Source organism: Lonchura striata, chromosome 10 (assembly GCF_046129695.1).
Source record: "Lonchura striata isolate bLonStr1 chromosome 10, bLonStr1.mat, whole genome shotgun sequence".
NCBI lineage: Eukaryota > Metazoa > Chordata > Aves > Passeriformes > Estrildidae > Lonchura > Lonchura striata.
Genome location: NC_134612.1, coordinates 9014056 through 9039278, shown reverse-complemented (window position 1 = coordinate 9039278; position 25223 = coordinate 9014056). Strand labels below are relative to the sequence as shown.

At 50.7% G+C, this 25223-nt stretch overlaps 1 protein-coding gene across 5 annotated transcripts in view; it reads left to right on the top strand.

Annotated features, from left to right (window-relative positions):
- Window positions 1-10083: 10083 nt before the first annotated feature.
- The window catches only part of PAX3 (paired box 3), a 76980-nt gene continuing 61840 nt past the window's right edge, over window positions 10084-25223 (top strand). For 3 of the 5 annotated variants that reach the window (XM_021553661.2, XM_021553659.3, XM_021553658.3), the window contains exons 1-4: window positions 10084-10180; window positions 11052-11287; window positions 12655-12784; window positions 13433-13567. In XM_021553661.2, the coding sequence (XP_021409336.2) occupies window positions 10096-10180; window positions 11052-11287; window positions 12655-12784; window positions 13433-13567 (586 nt within the window). In that variant the 5' untranslated portion in view covers window positions 10084-10095. The remainder of the gene's footprint in view (window positions 10181-11051; window positions 11288-12654; window positions 12785-13432; window positions 13568-25223) is intronic. The other 2 variants (XM_021553662.2, XM_021553660.3) reach the window with 1 other exon arrangement.

Genomic DNA, 25223 nt, shown 5'->3' with positions numbered 1-25223 from the left:
CAAGGTAGCTCACTGTACACTGCTCAAAGTGTAACCCTTTGTATAAAACTCCTTTTATGTACAATGGCAGGGCGAGTTTCTGCACACAGTTACCACGGGCTGAGAGGTACAGGTATAATTACAGGGTTCATGTGGATTCCCTGTTTAAATCCTACCACTGAAGTGGGAGAACTCTTCCAGCTGGCTGTAGTGGTTGTGCAAACAGACAGAGCTCAGTGAGTGGGAATTGGAAGTGGGTGTGAAGTTCAGTTTCTCTGGAGGTTGCTGTGTGCATTCACACCTGGGCTCACAGCTTTGCTTAGGGCAGTGGTCTCAGTAAATCCCAAGGGAAGGGGCTGTTCAGCACCCTTGCTCATGTTCATGACTGGTACAATCCCATAACAGTGTATTCTCTGCATCACTGAGAATTTTAACAGCTGCTGGAGAAGACAGTATTTAAACAGGAATGCATCCAGAGGAATGTTTTTTAACCGTCTCTGATCCACCAGCTTAAGCATAAATAGTGCAGTTGTTATTAATATGGTGTGAGGTATGTTTATGGACACAAAATTGAGAGCCTAAAATTCATTGAAATTAAATGACTTTGTCAGAGCTCCTTGTGTGCACTTAAACCCTCCTGAGCTCAATGGCCCTTTCCCCTGGGTTGTGGATGTTGTGTAACTATTCTGTGCTTGTCTGTTCTACCAGTCTAGAGGAGAAGCTTTTTTGACTGGACGTTAGTTAATTTTTTTATTATGTTATATTGCCAAAGAATCTAAAAAAATAAAGAAAATATCAAGAAAAAAAGATAAGAAAAAGATAAGAAAAAGATAAATGTTTATATTTGCTTGTGATCATCTCTTCTCCTTTAAACCACATCAGAGGCAGCTCCCTGTCAGTTGTCCCTTGGTGCAAAATCTTCACACAAACAGTACAAATGTTCCCTTCATGTTACAAATGGGTCAAGGAAACAATGGGGTTTTCATGGCAATGATTCCTAATATTTCTGAAGGGTATTTAAATTTGGTGGCTCACTTTTATTAAAGCTAGAAAATCCTGCAACTTGCCCCGCTTTCACATTTTATCCAGGTGCATGTAGAAATGGAGATAGCTGAAAGAAATACCTCAACTGTATTAACAAAATATGGTTTGTGTCATGGGGGAGTCATACTTTCATACTAGACACATTCAACTACGCTGATCTTTGATCAAGGCAGCATAAAATACTCTTGCTTGTGTTCAGGGAAGGAGCAGTGTTGGCCTTCTGCCTGTATCTGGTCTTACTGAAAACACCTGGGTCTGAAACCAGCTTCACAGCTCAGTTCTGAGCTGTCTCAGGCGTGCTGTTCACATGTCATGCAGATTGAGAGATTTGGCATCAAGGTGATCATAATCTCTTAAAAATAGCTTCAAATGAGAAATATTTCAGCTGTTTTAAGAAGATTTTTACAGTAATCAAATACCACGAGGTTGATTAGTCTCATTGGATTATGAAATTTGAGGGGAATAGTTTGAATTATTCTTATTGTTTTTTCTCCCCCAAACCTACTTCTGATTCATCAGGAAACCTAAATTTTAGACTTCAGTTCGTTACAAGTCTAGATGTAAGCTATGTTTCCCCATCCTACCTCTAAGCTCGTTTAGCAAAATCTAACAAAGCCATTTCAGTTATTATTTAGTGATATTTTTTATTTGTAATAAATAGCAACAACAGCCTTTGGCATTTGGTAGAGATTTTGTTTGTTTGTTGAATCGTGTGTTTTCAAGAGTGAAATTTGAGGAGTAAAGAGAGAGATAAAGATCAAAATTTGCTTTCCTTTAAAATGGGAAGAATGAAGCCTTTTATGACTTTGAAAAAGTGATGGTGAACAATAATACCAGCTTGGTTTCCATGTGGAAAATAAGGACTTGTTAGTTGGACATTTAATATTAGGAGAAAGAAAGTATTCCTCTGTGAAAAAAAAAAAAAAATCTAAAACTGTTGAAAACTCCAAAGTAAATTAAATTACACCATAAAATAGAAAACACACTTTCTTCTAGTTAGGTGGCAAACCTTTCTATGTGAGAATAAATTTAGATCTCCCTGCATTATTTAAGTATCAACATTGCTTGGAAAATGGGTGACATTCTAGTTTGGGAGTTCCTTCTGCTTTTTTTCTGAAGGGAAAGGAAAGTGTGTCTTCGGTAACGATTACTAATAATATCAGTCCAGATATAAATTGGGTCTGTTGTCCCCGGAAAAAAAAAAGCCAACAATACAAAAGCAAAAAAAAAAAAAATTCCAAAAAGAAAAAAACCCAAACACCCTAAGTTCTTTGGGTTTTGTGGGTAGTTGTTTAATTTTGGCCCGAGGCCGAGCTCCGGGGGCTGTGAGCGGAGCGCTGCCTGTCCGGAGGGTTCCCGCGGCGGGGCTGGGAGCGCCCCGAAGCCCGCATCTCTCGCCGTGTCTGCCCCGCATCTCTCGCCGTGTCTGCCCCGCATCTCTCGCCGTGTCTGCCCGCATCTCTCGCCGTGTCTGCCCCGCATCTCTCGCCGTGTCTGCCCGCATCTCTCGCCGTGTCTGCCCCGCATCTCTCGCCGTGTCTGCCCGCATCTCTCGCCGTGTCTGCCCGCATCTCTCGCCGTGTCTGCCTGCATCTCTCGCCGTGTCTGCCCCGCATCTCTCCCTGTGTCTGCCCCGCATCTCTCGCCGTGTCTGCCCGCATCTCTCGCCGTGTCTGCCCCGCATCTCTCGCCGTGTCTGCCCCGCATCTCTCGCCGTGTCTGCCCGCATCTCTCGCCGTGTCTGCCCCGCATCTCTCGCCGTGTCTGCCCGCATCTCTCGCCGTGTCTGCCCCGCATCTCTCGCCGTGTCTGCCCGCATCTCTCGCTGTGTCTGCCCCGCTGTGTTTTGCTTAACCCAGCGATGCTGTGACCTTGGAAGTGAGCGCTTGGCATCGACGGGAGCTGTGAAGAGGAATCCCTGTATTCCAGCGTGGGATGGGTGGCGGAGAAGGAGAAAGCAAACGGTGGCATCAGCCGGCTCCCGACCCGGCTCGGGGCTGGGCAGTACCCGCTGTGGGAGCGGGGGCTGGAGCCGGGGGATGGAGCCGGGGGCTGGAGCCGGGGGATGGAGTCGGGGCTGGAGCCGGGGGGATGGAGCCGGGGACTGGAGCCGGGGGATGGAGCCGGGGGATGGAGTCGGGGACTGGAGCCGGGGGATGGAGCCGGGGGATGGAGTCGGGGCTGGAGCCGGGGGATGGAGCCGGGGGATGGAGCCAGGGGATGGAGCCGGGGGATGGAGCCGGGGGATGGAGTCGGGGCTGGAGCTGGCCGCCTCCTGCCCACTGCCCCAGCTCCGGGATTCGCCCGCTTCTGCGGCGGAGGGCACGGCCGCCGCCCCGGCACCGGCAAGACCCTTCTCCTGTCCTTTCCTCCTTCGTGCTTTCTTTCTTTTTTCTCCTTTCCTTCCTTCTTCTTTCCTTCTATCTTTTGTTCATTTTCTCTCTTTTTCACTCTCTTTCTGCTTATCCTTTCCCAAATTTTAATTCAGTTAATCTTTAAAAGAATAAGCGATGAAATCATATAGCTGTGGACGCAATACCGATTAATGAATTCAATGTCTGTGCTTCTCCCTTAATATCGTTAATTCCTGGCTCAATCGTATTGGATGGAGGGCGAGGAAGCAGAGAGGGAAGTAAAGTGTCCGAGGAGACATTTGGGACCTTTGGGATGCAGTGCTGGATGCCTGCCGGTGCCTATCTGTTGGCAGACCCGGAGTGGGTCGCGCAGGGCCACGGGTGCTCCTCGTTTCTCCAGCTGCTGTTCAAACCCCTTGTTCCGCAGGCAAACCTATCTGATGGTCCGAGCCTCGCCTTTCTAAAGCTTCATGGTCTCTGCTGCAGTAAAACTCCCGGTGGAAATCCATTGTGACACTGCTGGAATTAATAATCTCTGGTGTTTTTACTGGTAATTAACGACGATTAGACGCTTCGTTTTGAAATGGGGCCGTTAAGTACGGAGGAGGCGCGGGAGGAAGAGGCGCGTTTCCCACGGGTGACCCGCGGGCACCCGGCCCTGCCATCCCGGCGGGGACACAGCGCGGCATTGCTGCCGCTCTTTATGCACCCCAAGCTCGATGGCAATCTTTAAAGTCGGAAATACACGAGTTACACCGCCCTTTCCTCCCGTCTCCTGCAGCGAAGGACCGTCCCTTCGCAGCCCGCTGGAAGGAGCCCCCGGGCTCTGCGGTGCGGGGCCCGCAGCCGCTGCCAGCCGCAGGAGTGCGGCTCTATCCCTGCCCTGGCTCGGAGGGCACGTGTCAGTGCGGAGGGGCAGCTGTAGTATCGCTTACTGCAGGATCTGGTAGCAATCAGAAAGGTGAGGAGTTAGTGAAATACATGTTGTATTTATTGCCAGTTTACAGGGAGACGGAGGGCGGCCTTCGCCCACGGCCGCCCTCGCCGGTTACGTGGGGATGGATTTCGGCCCTTCGGGGCCACCTCTCACCCCCTGGGTGTTTGCTCCGTCTCACGGCTCCCTTCGGGGCCCCTGTGATGAGCTCTACTTCGAATCTTCCCACCGCGGAAATACTTTGCCGTTCCCCTCCGTTCCGTCTAATAGAAATAGATTTCTGTTCCGTCCGTGGTGCTGGCACAGGCGATCCCCGAGGATGTAACCCTCGGAGTGGCAGAGGCAGGGTGCCCTCCTTATCCCTCGGCCCGGTCAGCGGAGCTCGAGAGTGGTCCTGGACTTGGCACAGGGGATTGCGGGTGTTCTGTCCCCTATTCCTGGCCTTCTGCAGACCCTCCTCCCGTACTGAGCTGCCCCTTCACCGACTGCCAGGAGTACTGTAGCTGTAAATTAATGAAAACGTTAACTCAAAAAGGAAAAAAAAAAAAAAAGAAAAAAATTGGTGCTGAAACGTGCGGATGGGACATAAAAGCAATGGGAAAAGGTTCAAAGCTTTCAGTGATGACTTTTCAACCTTTATTTATGTGCCTATTAATGCAATATCCATCATGGAGATACGCATCTTTATCCTTTCAACTGATATGTGGGAATCAATTGGATATGCAGATTACATTTCATAAGTTTCCAAATGTTAATCTCCCCGGCCCTTTGCTGGTAATTTCTTTTTTTTTTTTTTTTCAAAATAGTGTTATGTTTCTGCCACCAAAAAAAAAAAAAAAGCCCAAAAAAAAAAACCCCAAACAAAACACAAACCACCAAAAAAACAAACAACAACAACAACAACAACAACAACAACAACAACAACAAAACCCAAACAAAACCCTCACTAAAAATAATTAATCTTTAGGTTACTTGTCTCTGTTTATTGCTAAAGCTTGGGCCCAGGTGCCAGCCCAGGAGCCAGCCCCTGCTGGCCCTCCACGGCCAGCTCGGACCTTCCCAGGGCATGGGCGGCCGGGCCGGGCTCCTCCGGGGCCGCTGCCCTCCGGCGCGGTGCTCGGTGGGCCCGGGAAGGTGGCCGAGCGGGTACTTTCCCCTTCTAGACTACGTCTGGTTCTCTCCCAGCCTTCCAGCCTGGCGACAGGGGAAGGGTCCCACCGATTCCAGTGCCTCCTCCCGCCGATCCCACCGCCTCATCCCGCCGATCCCAGTACCGCATCCCGCCGCGCTTCCCGGGTGGCTGCCCCGGAGCACGGCGGCGGGGCTCCCTCCCTCACAGCGCCCGGCTCGAGGAGTAATGTCCGCGGACACCTCTGTGTCCATAAACGGGAGGGGTGATGTGCGAAAATAGGGTACAGAGATGCTTTCCTCGGAGGTCTCTACGGCGGAACTTATTTCTGAGAGCGAGACTGGGCTGTACGGAGCTGCCTGTCGCTGTGGCCGCCGGCGCGGTGCCGCGGGATGCCACCACCTGCTGCCTCCCTACCTGTCCCTCTTCTCCGTCCCACCACCCCCCGACGCTCCCTATCGCGTCCCCTCTCAAAGCGGGGGATTCAATAAGCGTTCATATTACACTGACGCCAAATTTCTTGAACAGTATTGAAGTTTCTCTTCTGTGGCATTTTTACAACTCGCCGTCCTACGAGGGTCACTCTCGTCCCAACACGTCGATACCGGTTTGGATAACGCGCTCTGCTCCGTGGCAACGCTCGCGTGTCCCCACGGCCGGCTTGCGGTGGGGAAGGACCTTCCTGCCACGGAGCACACGCCCGGGGCTGGACAGCGGTTCCTGGAAGCCGCAGCCCAGCCCCGCAAGCCCGGCTGCCCATCCCGCCGGGCACACGCTCGCTCACCGGCGGGAGGGAGCGCAGGGTCCCTCAAACGCACTCACACGCTGTGGGAGGGGGAAAGAGAGGGAAACCTGTGTGAAGGGACAGCCATGAGGCAGCGGGTAAAGCTGAACCGGGCAGCCCCGAGGGTCTCCTCGGCCGGAGACACAGAGGTTTCTTTTTTTAGGTGTTTATGGCAAGGACAGCGTGGAGTACGAAATAGCAGTTATAGGCGTCCATACATACTCAATAGTTATGTTAGTCTTGGCTTCCTTCATTCTTAGGGTTTTTATTGTTGGTGTTTTTCGTTTTTCTTTCTTTCCCTATCTCTCTTTTTCTGTCTCCTACTCCTTCCTCCGCATTTCCTTTCCTTTCCTTTCCTTTCCTTTCCTTTCCTTTCCTTTCCTTTCCTTTCCTTTCCTTTCCTTTCCTTTCCTTTCCTTTCCTTTCCTTTCCTTTCCTTTCCTTTCCTTTCCTTTCCTTTCCTTTCCTTTCCTTTCCTTTCCTTTCCTTTCCTTTCCTTTCCTTTCCTTTCCTTTCCTTTCCTTTCTCCAAGCACACGTTTCTATGTATCAAACTGTGTTGTCTCCTCTCCACCTCCCTTGGAAATAACCGGAGACGTCGCTTCGAAACCCGTATGAGAAATGAATTTGTGTGCACCAAACCGGAAACAGTGTAATTGATTTATTTCTAATAGAGGGGAGACCAACACTGTTTATCGTTCAGAAATTATTGCCTGTGTTCTTAATAGCTCTAATTTTCACTGTCCATTTGATGTGCTGCAGGTTTAATATAGAGCACTTACTAATCCAATTAAAAGTGCACCTGGCCTGGAAGAGCTCTGTAATTAGCAGGAGCGTTTTTAGCTATTTCCACTGGAAAACCGTGAAATCATCTCTGCTGGCCTAAAGGACTGTAATATGGGGGTGGGGGCGAGGAGGGGAGGGAGGAGCGGGGCCAGGCATTCGTGCCTAATCTTTTTGCCTTGAATTTTTCACAGTTCCCGTGCGGGAAGATGAGGCTGTTTCATCGCGGGGCACTCGGTGTCTGGTAGCGCAGGACCGCGAGGGCGAGACTAGGTGGGTTTCACACGGCTTTCCGCGGCCGCCCACGCGGGCCCGGCCCCGCGCCTGTCCTGGGGAAGCGCGGCTCGGCTCTGGGGCCGCGGGGGCGCGCTGGGGTGGCGGGGGCCGCGCAGCCCCACGGGGCCGGCCGCGGAACGGGGAACGGGGAACGGGGAACTGGAGCAGCGGGAGCCGCCAGACCTCTCGGGGAAAGCGTCCAGGCCCGACAGCCCCGATCCCCGGCCGGCAACAATCGCCGGGAGCAGCGGCGGCTCCGGAGCTCCCGGTTTGTGGCAGGGCCGGCCCTGTCGGGGCGGCCCCGGGCGCGACACTGGCTCCACGCAAAAACACGCGGCACGCACACGAAAGCGCGTCGTTAAAGGAGGGTGGAAGCAGCTGAAAAACACTGCCCAGGCTGGCTCTCCTGCCGGGATGAGGGGCTCCGCTCCTCCTCCTCCGCGGGTGAGGGGTCGAGACAGTACCAGTTCGCACCCCTCCTCTCTTGGACGAGGATAACTGCCCACAGCATCACAATGGCACCCGTCGCGATGGCTAGGAAGGGTTTCTGCTCCCATGCTCGGAGCCGCAGTGGTACCGATGGGGAGTGAGGTGGCCACGGGGATGCTGTTAGCGCCGGGTGCACTTCGTGCGGCCCTGCTCCCCGCCGCAGGGCTCCCAAGTGAGAATCAAACCCTAAGGAGTTTAATATATTTTTTTTATTTTTTTTTTTTTTAAATAACACTTATATCGACTTGCTCCCTCCAGTAAAAGGCGAGTGGCGAGTGGCGCGGTGTGGTCTGTGGAACGACGGCTCGGGCCCGGGCGCTCCCCGTCTGCCGCGGGCGCTCCAGAGCCCGGCTCGGCCCGGCTCTCAGGGGACTGGTTTTCCATAGGGCTCGCTAACGGGTTTCCCAGAGCTCCGGCCACCGGGGTGTTTGTGGAGCACAAACGCTTAGTGAAATACACGCTGACTTTCACTGAGTGTGAACTTTTCCTGCCAGCCTCTTCCTTGGGGCGCGGGAGCGTTCCCAGGCAGCACCCGGTATTTGGATGTGTTTGTGTGCATTTGAAAGCGAGGGAAACCACTCAGTTTGGTGGCCAGCGCGTGGGGCTGGAGAGAAAGGCAGAGGCACCCAGGCATGCAGTGGGTGCCGGTTCTTCTGCCGACCCCTCGTTCCTCACTGCGGAGCGGAGCCCGACGCAAACTCCGAGTTTCCCCGGGGGCCGCGGCGTGCTGCTGCCGGTCCCTTGACGGCCGGTTCGCTTATTATTAAGCCTCCGGATTTCTGCCTAAATAACGCGAGCCCCCACCCACCCTGGGGCCGTCTCCGGCCCCGCAACGATCGTCGTGCTCGTAAAGGGAACGCGGAGTGGAAGCCCAGAAAACATTTTCCCCCTTCATTTCAAAGGAGGAAACCTGAGCGATTCTCATCCTTTTGATTGATTAAGGTCTTGAATAACTTGAAGCTCTGGAGTGACAGTTCCTGAATAGACGATTGCAAATAAAGAGCCCTGTGGAAAGCTGGGCTGGCACTTCGGAGTGTAAAGGAGGCGAGTTTGCTGGCACTTACCAAGTTATAAATAAAAGGCCGTGCACAATGGTACCTTCTCTAAGGACAGACAGTCTTTACAACACTCCTGGCGTCATATCCTGCTGTGGGCACTCCAGCTCCGAGGCAGACTTTACCTCTTTTATTTTTCCAGCAGTTTAGTTTGAATACTACAATAAATTCCTGGGAACAAACGCTTGTTAGTAAGACTTTAACATGCACCGCCTCGCACCATACACATATAAACGCTCACGCACACGCGTGAAACGCAGGGACACCCTTGTCCCACCGATTTTTAAAAGCAGACATCCCCACGGAGATCTTCATTGGCAGCTCTTGCTCTCAAAACCGTGAGCACCGTTTGTTCCAGAGATGTTTCTTCTGTACGTAGAGAGATATCAGCTCAAAGTAAATAAGTAAAAGGAAAGAATTAATGAGCAGTTTTTCATTTAAATGAAAAAGTTTGTTGCCCCCACCCTTCCGCTGGTGCTCGGGGAGCGGAGTCAGGCAAAAAAAACCGCTTCGTGGCAGCCAGGCGGGGGCTGTCCCACCCAGTCCCGCAGTGACACGGGGTCCTGAGCGGTGCGGTGTCCAGGCCGGCCCGGTCGGTTCTTCCCTCCCGGGGCTGGGGCGGCCGTCGGGGGACCGAGTAGATCCCCATCGCCGGCCGCCCTCTGCTTGTGGGGAAAGGGTCCATCGCGGCTCTGCCCGCGGGTCAGCGCGGGGCCGTGCCGTGTCCTGCCGCGCGGTGCCGAGCCGAGCCGAGCCGAGCCGAGCCGAGCCGAGCCGAGCCGAGCCGAGCCGAGCCGAGCCGAGCCGCGCGGTGCCGGTCCGGCCGCGCCGCCGTCGCGCGGGCCGGGGCGACGCGCGAGGGCCGCCCGCTCGCCCAATCAGCGGGGGCGGCGCGGCCGGGCCGGCCGGCGGTGGCCAATCGCGGCGGCGCCGCCGCCGGGCCGCGCCGGGCACGGAGCCGATAAATGCTCCGGGCCCCGCGGCCGCCGCTCCCCGCCGCACCGGGGACACCGCCGCCGCCCCCGCCCGCCCTCCCCGCGCTCAGCCGCGCCGCCCGGCGGGGCTCCGGCCCGGCCCCTGCCCTCCCGGTGCGGGGCAGCGCGGGTCACTGACAAAGGGGCAGCGGCGGAGCTGCCTCCTCCCCGCCCCTCGGCGGCATCCCCCACCCCCTCCGGGACCGCTCCTGATTCGGCGGGGCCCGCTGACAGCGCGGGTCTCCCCTAGATCAGCCCTCACCTGGATATAACCCTGCCGGTCGCTGCCGCAGCGATGACAACTCTGGCCGGAGCTGTCCCCAGGATGATGCGCCCCGGGGCCGGGCAGAACTATCCCCGCAGCGGGTTCCCGCTAGAAGGTAAGGCCGCGCCTATGCTGCTCCCGGTCGGGAAAGGGATAATCGTTCCGTGTCGGGACGCCGGAACAAAGCGGCCCCCGGCCCGCCAGAACTGGCGCACGGAGTCCTCCAGGACAGCCGCCCGGCTTCCCCCTGGGTTGTCAGACCAGGGTTTGTCCCGGCACGGGCGCGGCTCGGGCGGCTCCGGCCTCGCACCCTGCGAGCGGCCCGTCCCGCGAGCAGGAGGAGCCGACCGGGAGGTCGGCAGCGCACCGGCCCCGGTTCTCTTAGTGAAGGGTGGTGATTAGGGGAGCCCAAAGGTGGGGGAAAAGTTAGGAAAAAAATTCAATTCGAACAAAAGCAATGCGAATCGAAAGGAAATTTAGAACCGTGGGTCGGCACCGAGTTGCTGCGAGTGGCCGCTCTGAATCAAGGTAGCGGCGGTGCGAAGGCCCCGCGGTCCCGGGGACCACCAGGCCCGTGCCCGAGGGAGGACGGGCGGCTGCCGCGGCTCCCACCGCCGCTCCCGGGGCGGCCGAGCCGGGCCGGCCCCCGCGCCGCCGGGGACACCGCGGCCTTCCCGCACCGCTTCCCCGTTCTCCGCCGGAGCCAGGCGGGCTCTGAAAGCCGGCTCCGGCTGAGTGCAACAGGTGAAGCCGCGGCCGCCTCCCTCCCTGCCCGCCGGGCCGGCCGCGGGGTCTCCGCGGGAGCTGCGGGCCTCGGGCGCGCGGCGGGGCGGGCGGGTGAGTTTTATAGAAAAGCAAAGATAAAAAAACAGTAACAACAACAAAACCAAAAAAAAAAAAAAAAAAAAAAAAAAAAAAGACGCAGCAGGATCCGAAGGAGACGTTAACGCCATTTACCCCCCTGCCTCCCTTCCCTCCTTTTCTAGTCTCTACCCCTCTAGGCCAGGGCAGAGTCAATCAGCTCGGAGGAGTGTTTATCAATGGCAGGCCTTTACCCAACCATATCCGGCACAAGATAGTGGAGATGGCCCACCATGGCATAAGGCCCTGTGTCATCTCCCGCCAGCTGCGAGTGTCCCACGGCTGCGTCTCCAAAATTCTCTGCAGGTACCAGGAGACGGGCTCCATCCGGCCGGGGGCCATCGGCGGCAGCAAGCCCAAGGTGAGCCTCTCCCGCCCGCCCGGAACCGGGCAAATCCCGGTCGCGGTGGCGGGGAGCGAGTTCCGACCGGGACACGGCCCAGGCTGGTCGGCACCGGGGTTTACGGTCGGGACGGCGGCACTTAGGAGGAGCGGGGGGACCGTGCGAGACCGGGGGTGGGCGCAGACACTTGTGGGACACAGCACCCCGTGTCCCCGCCTGTTGCTCTCAAACTTCCCGAAGTTTTAGATAATATTGTTGGAGTTCTTGGCGATAATATAGGTAATAAAGGAAATGCTATTAAAAAAAATCCCAAACGAAAATAGGGCGAAAGGGGCAGTTTTTTGAGAGCTTGGCTTCCCAGAGCCCCGCGTGCCCCGCGCTCGTTTTTCTCGCAGGAGCGCAGGCGGGCTCGGGGCTGCGGGACGGACCGGGACGCGATCGCTCCGGTGTGGAGCTGACCCACACGGCTGGATCGGGCCCTCCCGCTTTCGTTGAAAGCGCAGGAAAACAATCTGTATTTCTGTCGGTCTCTTTACCGCTCCTTCTGCTCTGTTTACTTTTTCTCTCTGCTCTAGAGCTGCGAGTATTTATAGCTACGCCACCAAAAATTTTGCGCTAACAATAACGGAGACGAATTTTTTTCCCTAGATTAAATTTCTCCTTCTCTAGCTTTTCTTTCCCACTAAAGTGAAGTAAAGGCTTGAGTTTTTATTGGAAGTTGTTGCTAGATTCCCCCCCTCTCCGTCCTTCTTTGATTCTTCTAAAGTAGCGAAGCGATGCCCGAACTTTTCCTTTCCGTGTTAGGAGTAGAGGTAATTTTGTATAAGTGTGCTACTCAAACGTAAGACTATTGCCAGCCGAGAGATCGTTCTTTTTGTTTAGTTTTTAGATTTATTTTAAAATCACGAGGCTGCCGAAGAAAAATGCCGGTATTCGAACTTTTCCGCATTTTTATTATGCTGGTTTTTGTTCGGAGCTGCAAACTTTGTTCAGCCGAAACTTTACTGACCTGGAGCTTCGTTGCCGGAGTCCTCCGCTGGTCGCGACCTGCTATTTTCTCGGCCGCACGGCAGCCGGTGCTGCCTAATTCGGGGTTTTCCATGCCATGGGCTCTGTCCCACCTTCCCGGTAACCCCGGAGGATTTTCTGGGACGTTTCGTTTAACGCGGAGTGTGTTCGTTTTATGCGGCCCGTTATTACCTTCTCTGTCCCCTCTTACTTTTCCCTGCCGCCTGGGGTGTTTTATATCGGCGTTTGCAGCGGGGCCGGTGTCGGCTCTCGCTGACGACGGCGCGGGCGGCTCCGAGCGCCGCGGGGCTCTGGCGGCGGCAGCCCCGGCTCCTCGGCCCTACAGACTGTGCCCGCTCGCCTTGTCTTTACTGAAGCAGGTGACGACGCCGGATGTTGAGAAGAAAATAGAGGAATACAAGCGGGAAAACGCGGGCATGTTCAGCTGGGAGATCCGGGACAAGCTGCTGAAGGACGGGGTGTGTGACCGCAACTCGGTGCCGTCAGGTACGGAGCGGGGGTTTCGGAGTGTCCTGGAGGGTCGGGGGCGGCCGGGGAGGTCAGCGCGGTACCCGGGTGAGCCCCGTCCCCTCGGGATCGGAGCCCCGGGCCGGAGCGGTGCCCGCGGAGCGGCCGCCGCTAGCACGCGGTGCCTCCCTCCCGGGAGGATTCCTGCTCTCGGCGGGGTGTTTTCAATTAAATCGCAACTGCATCCCCCTCCCCTCCTCCTCCCGACGCTTCCCCGCCGTCCCCTCCGGGCTGCTGCCACAGGAGGGCTCGGAGCTTGCCGGAGACGAGGAGATGGGGAGCAGCTCCCTGCGCCGGCGGGTTGTCTGCGGGATGGGGCCGGGGGCATGTGGAGCCGGAGCAGTGTTTGTGAGGGGTCTGAGGGTCTTTGTCACCCACCATGCGGGCTCGGGGGACAGAAAGATTCTCGGGAGCCACTGTGCCCGCGCTGGAATCGGTGCGGGACGGTGCCCCGTGAAACCCCGCGGGGACGGGAGTGGGCAGCTGCCGTCCCTAAGTCCCGACTGGCAGTGGCCGAGGGACACAGGCCGGTGGCACTGATGGGGGACTCGGCTTCCCGGGCTGGCCCGAGAGCCGCAGGGGGCTGCTGGGGACGAGCCGGTCACAGCTCTGCGCTCTCCCCCGAAGTGAGCTCCATCAGCCGCATCCTGCGGAGCAAGTTTGGGAAAGGCGAGGAAGAGGAGGCTGAGCTGGAAAGAAAAGAGGTGGAGGAAGGCGACAAGAAGGCCAAGCACAGCATTGATGGCATCCTCAGCGAAAGAGGTAAAGTCGTGCTTGTCCCTGCTCTCCGTGGAGCCCTGTGACAGTCCAGTGCCAGTCCCAGGTGCTGGTGGCTATCACTCCCCGTCTCCCAGAGGTTGTCCTGGGGCCAGCACAGCAGGAGGTGTAGGGCGAGTGAGCCCTGCCAGCCTGGCTGCCACATCCATCGTATCCCACTCCCCCAGCAGAGCTGCCCCGCAGCGTACAGGAATGGAACAAAGATGGGAGTCACTGTTAGTTTGGCTTTCAATATCCAGGGAGCTGGAGGGTTGGGGCCACCACAGAGCCCCTCACCACAGCCGTGCAGGGGCTCCTTTCCCAAGCCAAGCAAAAAGCTGCAGCTGCAGAGAAGGGGCAGTTGTAGCAAAAACCTGCAGAGTCTCAAGTCTCTGCAGTCTGAACCGGGCAGGGAGACACATGTTTTGTTTTTTCTGCTCTTAAAACTGCTGGGAAGAGCATGTGTTGGTGTTTGGCCTGGGACTGCGAGAAGGTTGCAACCTGAACAAGGCGGAGGTGAAGGGCTGCTGCGGGGGGACAGCTGCAGCTCCCGCTGGAGCCACGCCTGGCTCCCGGCCGGGCCAGGGCAGGGGCAGGCAAGGGCCTGGTCCGGCCGCCTTGTGTGGAAGTCGCTGCCCAGCACATGCACAGGCACTGGAGAAGGCGAGACAAAAGTACCAAATGAGCTGGTCAAACATTTGTACAACTTTTCCAGCTTTTACAAAGAAGGCCTTCTATACACAATCTACACTTGGAGATGAACTTGGAAAACAAAGAGGGGGGAGTCCATTGAAACTCACACTTTGGCTTTGCACAGACAAAGCTTCAGCTAGCAGCAGCTTGATGTGAACAAAAGAAGGCAACCTTTTTATAATTCAAGGAGAAAAGAAGAGAAAACAGCCCCACAAAAGGCTGAGAAAAGACATTATGGGCTTGCAATGAGGGATGAATTATTCAATGAGCCCCTAATAGCTGATGCTCCACGCAGTTTTATGGACTCTCTAATGTGGAAAAAAAAATAGCTGTTTTTAGAGAGAAAATGTTTATAGCATTTCTAGGCATCAAGGGATGCTGATGTTGTGCGAGAACAACAGAAATCTGTTCTTTGACAGTAAGACATGTCCTTGTTTTATTAGAACAAACCCCTAAACCCTCCTAAAACTTAGTTTTCAACTGTTATTAAAACTTTCAGGAAAGCCTCATCTGTGTGTTTGTGTTTGCAAGGAGGTGTGTAATACAGACATGCAGAAGATGCTAACAAAATTAGAGATTTTAAGCCCAGAAGGCACAATTTGATTGCGTGGTCTAGTTGCCCCATATGATGGGTCCAGAGCTCCCTCCAGCATCTCCTTCAATAGAGGATTTTTCCAAGAGGGATGTGCACCAAGGGAAAAATAGCTACATTCAGTGTCCTAGTTGTTAAATAACTAGCTTTGCTGCCTTCTTCAATTTCTTGACAGAGATTAGAAACAGAAGATAGTAAGCCTTGATAATATCACTGTTTTATGGAATGGAGAGTAGTTAGTAGCAACAGCAAGAGAAAAAATACTGTTATCAATATAACCCATCCTTCTGTTTCTCTTTGAAATGGTTTTCCTGTCTTTTGACTGTCTGCCCTTTAAAGTGGGGCTCCTTATTTACTATAAATCAGTGTCTGGGTGCATGACTGCCTTCCACCAGCCCAGGAGAGCCCCAAAACTCTTTCAGGAAAGTTACTGGGGCTGGTGATGTCTTGCTGCGAGAGTGGCTTGCTCATGCCTCCCAGCACAGTGGTAGGAGGAGGCTGCGATGTACCCTCTCTCACTTTCTGTGGATGTGAATGTCTAACTTTATTTGTTTTGAGTTCAATCAGTAGCAATTTTCCCCTTGATTACATGGGGTAGTGTAGTCCCCTCCTGCCCTAGGCATGCAGGTTTTTGCTGTGTGAACGTGATCGGACAGTTCTGTGGAAACGGCAGCTTTGGTAATCCCATCTGTTCTGTGACAGTGGCTGGGAAGGCTTGGCAGTGTGAGGGAGAGTGTGCTCTTCCCCACAGCAACGCCTGCTCCCCTCCCTGACTAGCAAGCTGTTGCTTAATCTCATTACTGGAGTGGCTGGGATGCTGCAGTGCTGCTGCTCCAGAAAACATTTGCTGCCATACTCCTGCCCTGCGTGGAGTGCGATACTGGAGCCACAGCACACCAGTGAGACCATTACTAGAAAAGAATTACCATAAAAGAAGCCACCACTACTTTCTGTATCTGACCAACAGAAAAAAAGTTCTGCTTCAACTCTACTGCCAGCAGAGGAGCTTTGATTTCACTTCATCTATAAAAACAATCCTGTTCTGTTATTAAAATAACTGACAGCGCTCTAAAGGATTTTGATGCTGCAGGATCATGTTTGCCATCACCCACCAGCTTGGCTACAAGGCCTGCTGTGGCAGAGGGTGCCCACTGGCAGTGCATCTCAGATGCCCTCTCTGACACTTGGGTTGCTTGCGGAATGTCCAAAGGGTATCCGTGTGCTGTGCAGAGAAACCTTTGTGTGCCAGCTCAGCCCTGAGTGCTCTGTTACAGAGGGGAAAAAGTGTGGGGTTTTATGCAATATGAGGAGTTTTTGTTGCTCTGTTCTTGGGGCCTTGAGTTTTGGAGCTTGGGTGCCAGGGAAGGCTGTGGGATAGGTCAGAAAATTACTCCTGAGGCTGCTCACCATGGCTTTTCTGCTCCAGAGCACACATTCGTGCTGGACTTTTTCTGGCGTTGCCTGAAATCTCCTCCTCACCATGGACCTTTGGGTGGCTCAAGCAGTGGCATTTTTTCCAAGAACAAGGACAAGAGTTGTCATTTTAATGGTAGCTAATTCCACATTTAGGGAGTATTTACAGCAGAGTGGGATAGAGAGAATGGAAACATGACATTTGGAAAAAATGTGTGATAGCAACAGCGAATCATTAGGATCTCTCCCACCACATATATGGGTGTAGGTAAGCTTTTGTATGGCTGGTGAGACTGTTTCAGTCTCTCTTCTCAAACACCTACATGTGATTCTCACAATGCCACATATGCAGCCCTGTACATGCTGTATTTCAGTGTTTCTGCCAGCGTCACCCTCAACTCTTAGTCTGAGTATATATTTAAAGAAAACTTGATTGTTTAGAATGTGTATCAGGAGGCTGAAGCTCTATAACAGCATATCTGTATTTTTGCATGTGTGATAATTTTTTTTCTTAAAGGCACAAGCCATAAATAAATAACACAAGAAAGTTTTGTGCCTTTATGTGGCACATCAGGGCTTATTTTTAGCATAACCACTACAGAAGAGGGACTTGCTTGTACCTTTGGTGGGAGTTATGTGCGGCATGGTTTGCTGACTAATCCGATAACTCCCCCCTCCATGAAATAGCTGTTGTTTTCTGGCAGGAGCCAGCGGCTTTCAGCGCTGCAGCGATGGGGCAGAGCTGGTCCCCGGGCTGCTGCCAGCGGGCTGGGGAGGTGGGGAGGGGGCTGGGGCCGGGACCCCCTCCCGGCCTCAAAGGGGGCCTCTGTTCCCAGCCAGCGGAATTGGCCCTCGGGCCCTGTCCTGGCGGATCCTCCCCCAGTCATGCGCACCCGTCCAAAAAGAGCCCTACTCATCCCAAGCCTCTACCCTTGGCTCTACTGAGAGCAATTCAGGCTACAGCAGACTAAATTGCCTCCTTTATTTTCTTCTTACTTTCATCTTGGACCAAACCCTTCCCCCTTTCCCTCCCCTTCCTCTTTTCTTTTTTTTTTTCTGTGTGCCTGAGGCTCACATTAATACAATTTCGGCACCACCCCTATTTTAGTGTGTGTATGTGGGGAGTTTGAGGGGGTAGGAAAAAAAAAAAAAGACCTTAGCACAAAAGCCCCGCTCAGCAGCTTGAAAGTTCAAGCTGCTGCTGCCTCTCTAGCTGTGTGATGCTTTTCCTGTTTGTGAGTTTTGGGAAACATTTTTGCTTTGTACTGTAATAGAATTAGAGGACAGATGCTGACTGTAAATGGGACACGCGACTACCAGCCCCTAGCTTAAATATTTAGATGCAATGTTACAATTACTGACTTGATGCAGGAGGCTTTGAAGTGGTGGCACATGATCTAAAGGGTAGCTCGAGCTAGATAGGCCGGCAGATGTTTTGATTAGGGCTGGCCAGTATCATGCAGCCAGTTATTTTTAGATTGCTAAACTAATAAAGACACTTTATTAAGGGAGAAGATTAAAATGGAGGCACCAGATACCAGTTTGAGTCATTCATTTCTACATAGTAGACTGTTGGATTAGTGGCTGGAACGTGGGATGAGTCAGATGCTGAGTTACAATTTGGTTGCAGGGTTGGCCTGGTTTTGCTCCAGTGTCCCATCCCAAGGTGCAGTGGTAGGAGTACTTAAGTGCTGTGTGAAATGCTGCTGTGGGCTGAGATCCCTTGCTCAGTGTTCATGGTAAAGACTCACTTATTGAGTGAGGTGTGATGGCTATGGCTGCAGGCAGTTATTCGTGCAGTATTCGATGTATTACTCGAGGTATTTGGTCACTAGCAGGTCTAAGAAATCAATTTGTGTCACTTGAACAGTGTTGCTTCGGGGGTCTCAGAGCTGACAAGAAAATAGTACTTAAGTGAGAAAAATTTCCTAGTCAGTCCAGATTTGGCTCAAGGGAGACAGTGCCAACTCTATTTTCTGTCTGTCTTTTCCCCCTTCTCTTTCCTCCATATCTTAATAGTGAGAGTCCAGGCAGAAAAGCCAGGTATTGCACAGGTGCAAATTGGTGCAGGTGATTCCATGCAACAGCTTTGTTTCTTCTGCCTGACCCATCATCACTGTGGGGCTCTGGGCCAGGCTTCTTCTTCCAAATAATTATTCTGAAATAACAACAACAATAATAATAATAGTAATAATAACAACTAATGACCTCAGCGATTAATGACCTCACCATCAAGTGAGAGTGCGATGTCCCAGCATGCTGAGCATTTTTAGAAAGGTGCTAAATGTTTGACTTCAGGGTGACTTCAAAGTGGAGTTTGCTCTTCCAGAGCTGCTGAGGGCAGCCCATTCCCTCCTGTCTCGAAGTGTGGGATTTTGAGGAGAGTGCTAATTGTCAGACTAACTGCAGGCTAATCATCTGACAAAAGCACCAGTAATATTTCCAGCTGTGGGAAGAAAGGGTGTTAATCTAGCAGAGACTCTCTGAAGTAATATATATACACATCATATCCTTGGCTTGAAATCATGATTTTATTAGTGGCTTTGAATGTTTTGTCATCTTAGGGACGTTTTCTTCAACTTAAGAGTCAGCGCCAGTTCAAGCAGAATTGCTGCGGGCATCCTTTCCAGTTTTTCTAATTGCATCTATCTAGAACAAAGCTGAATGTTATTTCAGCAAATGTCAGGATTGCTTCCCACAAAGCAGTCGATTAACTTGAATTTGTACCCAAGTTAGCACCCTATTTGGTTACTTTGAAAATCTTCATCTATTAGAGTAAAAGGGTGTCATTCCAGAATGGCAGAGGCAAGAAACGATTGGTTGACTTCGGTGTGGCTAGGACTTCTTCTGAGAAAGTGATTTATGTATTTGGCTTTCCAGATTCTCCTGTGATTGCAGGATCTGTGATGTCAGTAGGAATTTACCATAATAGCCATCAGGCTTTTCTTGGAACCAGCTCTGTAATGTGCTGAGGAGCTGCAGCTCCTGGGGAAATCCTCAGGTTTGGGATGTAAGAGGGGTTTACTCGATTTCTCTCCAGTCCTGCAGATGCAGCAACTGCGATGGTGCCGAGGAGCCCCACTCAAAGAGCCTATTCATGTGTGTAACGCTGCTCACGTGGGCTGGGGCAGGCAGGAATGGGGCCCAAATTTGTTCTATTCTGTTAGGAAAAAGTACCCACAAGTCACAAGAGTGTGACTTTAATCCCGAGTGAAACTCTGGCAAAACTCTCAAGGATCTTTGTGTCTCCATTTACACAGAGGTAGCAGTGGAATCAGAAGACAGACAGAGGTTTCAAGTAGATAAAAAGCTAATTAGCAATTAATGCTGCAAGTAAAAGCCAATATTGATAAAATTCTTAAAACAAATAATTTCCCATGTCTGAATTTAAATAGTGATTCTCTGTTATATTATGCAGATAGAACACTTTTATCTAACACTTGTTTGGGGAATGTTTAGTTTGGTTTGGGTTTACTTATTGATAAGGGTTGGAACAGGGTTTAGGAGAGGGAAGCCAATAAAGCTGATAGTGATAAATTATCATGAGTCCCCAGAGCTGTGTAATAAAACTGCATTGGGAAATGAAGCAGAACTACAAAGTGGTCTCTGGTTAATTTAAGAAGAAATTGAGTGAAACACAAAGCAATAAATCAGAGCAAGCCAGTCAATGTGAATTTCTCCATGTAAATGTCACTTTAAATCCTATGTAGCAAACATATGTGGCCAGAGAAAGAATAAAATATAGAAATAAAAATGCAGGATGCTTCCAAGTGGTCCCTGAACGCTGAGCTTTCTGGCTAATAAAAATGATGTACAGTAATGTAATTCACCACAAGACCTTGTTTAGCCTAGTGTGAATGTGGCATTTTACTTTACTTGCCCTGGAGTACTCCTGCCCCATGCTGTTAAACTAATTCAGTCTAAATCACTCTGCCTAGAAAAAAGTGAAGTGTAATGAAATTAAAACTCACTGAGGACACATTAGAGTTAAAGTGTGTCATGTGCTGAAATTATTTAGTTAGGGGAGTTCGATGTAATTGTTGACAGGTCATTTATTCATCCTAGTAAATAAAGATTCACAAACTATTAAGAATGTGCATATATAACTAGTAAGACAGTAAAAGGCAATTAAGCAGTCAGTTTAATGTCTTATCTTGCTGGTTGCCCTACAGTTGTTTTACAACTAGGAATTAAAATTTGAAAAGAAAGTTTTCAGTGTCCCTGGCCAAATATTGATTAAGTAGTTGTTTGCTGATGCCATTGTGGCACATAAAAAGGCCAGTGGTTCTGCCCCTTGTTGTTCATCTTCCATTGTTGCTGATTCTTAACCTCGGAGATCAAAGGAGGATCATTTCAGTTTATCTGTCTTGGAAAATCCTTCTTTGCTCCTAAACCCGTATGGATTAATGGCCAAATTGTCTTTAATGAGATGTGAAATTTGAATGGAATCCTTATTTTGCATGGTCTGTTGGATGTATACACTGTATTCTCTTACAGTTTTGTGTTTTTTTTTTTTTTTTTTTTCTTTAGCATTACTGGATTTGATTTTATTTTAATCACTTTAGTTTTAGTATACAGCACATAGAATTGTTACTATTGTAGCAGGTAAAATACATTGTACTTAACTGAATTTTACTAAAACTATTTTTATTACATGTAATCTTTTTGATGAGTGTAGCCTAAAGGGAAAAAAAAAAAAGTTGTCTTAGTATACCAAATCACATAGGAGATAAATAGTCCAGGGCTGCCAACAAAAGAAAGGGATCTTGAGAAGACAGCCCAATCTCCAGACTGAGCTCTCAGAATATAGGGGACACAAACGAGCTTGCAACATTTGTTTGGTCATTTTCTTCAGTTTGGATTTTATGGCCCCTACTTGCCTCAGCTAGAATGGTTGTGCTGTCCCTTCTCCCAAAAAAAGGGAAGCTGGGTTGACGAGGCTGCGCAGAAAAACAAGCAAGAGCCCTTGAGAACAATCAGTTCTTTGTTGCATGGCAGAAAGCTATATTTATTTCAGAGATAGCAAAATGTATCCCACCACATCCTCAGCAGAAGAGGCTGTGCATTCTGGGTGTGTTTTGTTGCTATGATAGGAGTTTTCATCTGAATTGTGAGGTATGGGAGTGTTAGACCCAGGTCCCACTGCATCCACCAGACACAAAAATTTAGCTTCACAAACAGGAGTAAGAAGCCTGGTGAAACCAGAAATCCTCTCCTGGTATTGCATTAATTTTTAGGTGAGTGGGTGGATCTCTGCTGTTGTGAAAAACAGCAGAGTAAAGGATAAGAGAAAAAAATTTTAATCGTCTTTTCCTCATTCCTTTTCTTAAATACACTCTGCTTCCATTCTGTCTCATTATTGCTGACTAAAATAATAGTCCATGCATGCTTTGCAAGTACTCAGCTACTTTAGGAGACATTTTGTCCCAGAGTAAGAGCTAACACTCTTTGAAAGCATTTTAGATACAAATTTCCTTAAAGTCCATGAGCTCAACTTTATGTTTCCATAGAGAGCTGTGGGGAACACAGTAATATCCATGCTACCTTTTGTTGTTTTTTTTTTAACAGATATTTGCCTGATTGTAGACTTTCTGCCAAACACGATTAATGTTTATATCATGCACAAGCCCATATAAGGATTAGTCTTAAGGATTTTTATATTTATGATATGCCTCGTGTTGGATGTCTGATCTAAAAATGACAATGTAGTAATTTCTTTATCAGATATATTGTCACATAGATGGCTGTGGTTTGAATAGTATGAGGAACAAACTGTCTGTGGCTGACAATTCTGCAAGCAGACAGCTTATTCAGCCCCTGTCAAATCTTATTCACCTTACTTAAATGAGCAGGACTGTTCAAGCCAATATAATCAGAATCTCTTCCATGTACTAGCCTGGAAAAGCAATAGCAACCACTGCTCTTTTGGCAAAATTACTCTGCACTTTGTTAAAAATGTAACCCATCTATCCCCTGCGAGGCAGTAGCACCAACCGTACTTGGTGTAACCAAATTGTACTTAAAAACTGTTTTTCATCTCTATTTTTAACTGTCCCAGGGAGGATGGAGATGAGTACAGACAGGCTTTATAGAAACCAGGCTTGGCAGAGTAGCAGGGACTGTTTCCACAGAAAATCCGTTTTTGCTGAAGATGGTGTGGCAGGACTTCCTTTTCGTTTTGAGGAAGGGCTGGCTGTTTGATCTGCTGTGAAGTGCTGAAGGGTCAGAGCGTGAGGTGGGGAAATCTGTGCCCCAGTAAATACTCTGACACCTACTCAGCCCCTCCTGTCAGGCTGAGTGATGAGAAAAAACTTGCACAGAACTAGGCTGGAAGTCAGGACTCGGATTGTTTCACGAACAGCAAAATAAGTTCTTTTCAGAAGGAAGGTGTTTTAAACGAAAAAAAGGATGTGGAAATTATTCAGCTAAAGAAATTGGGAAGAAAAATACACTGTTTCACAATGAAATCCTGAAAAATACAGATTTTGAAAAAATAAATCACTGGAATTCCATTTACCAAGGAATAAATCAAGTAACTCCACTGCAGATGGTGAACTGATGCTGTTGTGTGAGTGAACACTGAATTAAATTATCAGTATTTACATAGAAGAGATACTTCCAAACAACTATTAGCTAAGGAGTGATAGAGTGAGCAGTCATCGAATCTTTATGGTGTGGTGTTATAGATGGAGATTAAAAATTTTTTCTGTAGAATTTTAACATATGTGGTGCAGAGAAAAGCATCGTGTGTACTTCCCTTGCTGTATGTGGTGGTTATTCCCTGTATGGTATATGACTTCACTGTGTTCTTTGTCTGTGGAACTGGAAAATAATAGAAGAAAACATTCAGGAATCTATTTAGAAGATTATACAATAGATGTCACAGTTAGGAAAAAGCCCTGTGGGTTCATCCCTTCTTTAGCACAGTTGATTTGACCTACTCTCTTTTAAATCAACAGGCTCAAGCAAAAATGCTCGAATATTTGGCAGCTACATAGAAAACCACACAAACCCCTGTTGCTTTAGTACCCACAACTTGTTTTCCAACAAATACAGTGTTGTCTTTTGAAAACCCCTTAAAGCTAACTGCTTGTCCACCTCTTCTGAACAGCGCTGAGGCTGGCTGTGTGCACTGGGGCAGGGCTGAAGCAGCCAGAAGCATTGCAGGGTCTCAGGGTACTCACATGTCCTGGGGAAAATGCAAAATGGCTGCATACAGCACGCATATTTTCAGTCTTTTTGTTATTTCCATCTCTATGCTTTAAAAGTTTCTTGGGACCAAATGGTATTGGCATTTACACGAGAACAGTCCTGTGCTCTTAGCAGGGCTGTGCAGGTTACTTAGCACTGAATCTGCATGAAAATTTAATCACATTCCAGATTTGAGGGAACACCTTCACTTTCTCAGACTTAGCAAGACCTTATAGTGCTAAACATCTTTTTGCTGGTAGAGACCTTACACAGCTAGCAAGCGTAGTTAAAATGCTGCAAGGAGAGCAAATTAAAAAAAGCTGATTTAGAGAATGGCACATAATTTTTCTAATGTATGATTTAGCAACAAAAAGCAAAAACCTCCCCCCAGCTCTCTGCTGTAAGGAGCTCTGTAACCAATCTGCTCCATCAGTCCTGGCAGGGTGGGAGGCACTGCTGCTCCCTCTGGTTTCTGGCCCCGCCCTGCCTGAAGGGTATCAGGAGGGGAGGCACACTGTGTCCCCATATACAACATTCCTGTCCTTGGACCTAATTGACACAGCAAATGAAATTTTTGGAAGGACACCATGTAATTCGAATGGTTGTCAAATCTTATACTATGATGGGTGTAAAAAGGGTTTGTCCCCAGACTATAAGACGTCACTTAGCCAAGGAAGAAATAAAATCAGAATTTAATGTTACTGTGCTTCTCCTGTATTGGCAGTTGAAAAGATGGAGTGATGATTGATGACATAAATATTTCTGTTTATCTGATGTCAGAAATAGACTTTCCAGCCCTGGAAGAGTGAATCACAGACAAGAATTTTAAGTGAATATTAAAAAAAAATCATAACTATAGCTAGTATCTGAATCTTGGTAATGATAGTTATAAATAAAAATTAAAACACCCTAGAAAAGTGTTATGAGGGGGAAAAATATCCTCCAGGTGATGAAAAAGTGTAGGAAGGACTCATCTTTTCCTGTTCTTGAGTGCTAACATGCAGAATAGTGACCACTCTATTAAAGAAATGGGCCAGCTGGTGCTGAAAGCTTGGCTGCTGGGTGGCACAGGGCTGTGGAGCAGCGGGGTTCCAGGATGGCAGAGGGGAGCCCCTTTGGATGCACCTCTGTGCTGCTCCTCCTGTTCAGCCTCGGGGTTTTGGTGCAGTGCCCTGCCCGTAGGGTGCCTTGGGCCCCTTTTTGGGGTCAGATCCTTTGGCTGAAAGGCCCATTGTGCTTCTCTGAGCGCGAGTGTGGGGCAGGCAGCTCAGTCCCTGCGGCAGGCCTGGCTGCAGGGCTGGCTGCAGGGCCGATTGCAGGGCTGGCTGCAGGGCTGGCTGCAGGGCCGATTGCAGGGCCGATTGCAGGGCTGGCTGCAGGGCTGGCTGCAGGGCCGGCTGCAGGGCTGGCTGCAGGGCCGGCTGCAGGGCCGATTGCAGGGCTGGCTGCAGGGATGGCTGCAGGGCTGGCTGCAGGGCCGGCTGCAGGGCTGATTGCAGGGCTGGCTGCAGGGCCGATTGCAGGGCTGATTGCAGGGCTGGCTGCAGGGCTGGCTGCAGGGCTGATTGCAGGGCCGGCTGCAGGGCCGATTGCAGGGCCAGCTGCAGGGCTGATTGCAGGGCCAGCTGCAGGGCTGATTGTAGGGCTGGCTGCAGGGCTGGCTGCAGGGCTGATTGCAGGGCCGATTGCAGGGCTGGCTGCAGGGATGGCTGCAGGGCTGGCTGCAGGGCCGGCTGCAGGGCTGATTGCAGGGCTGGCTGCAGGGCTGGCTGC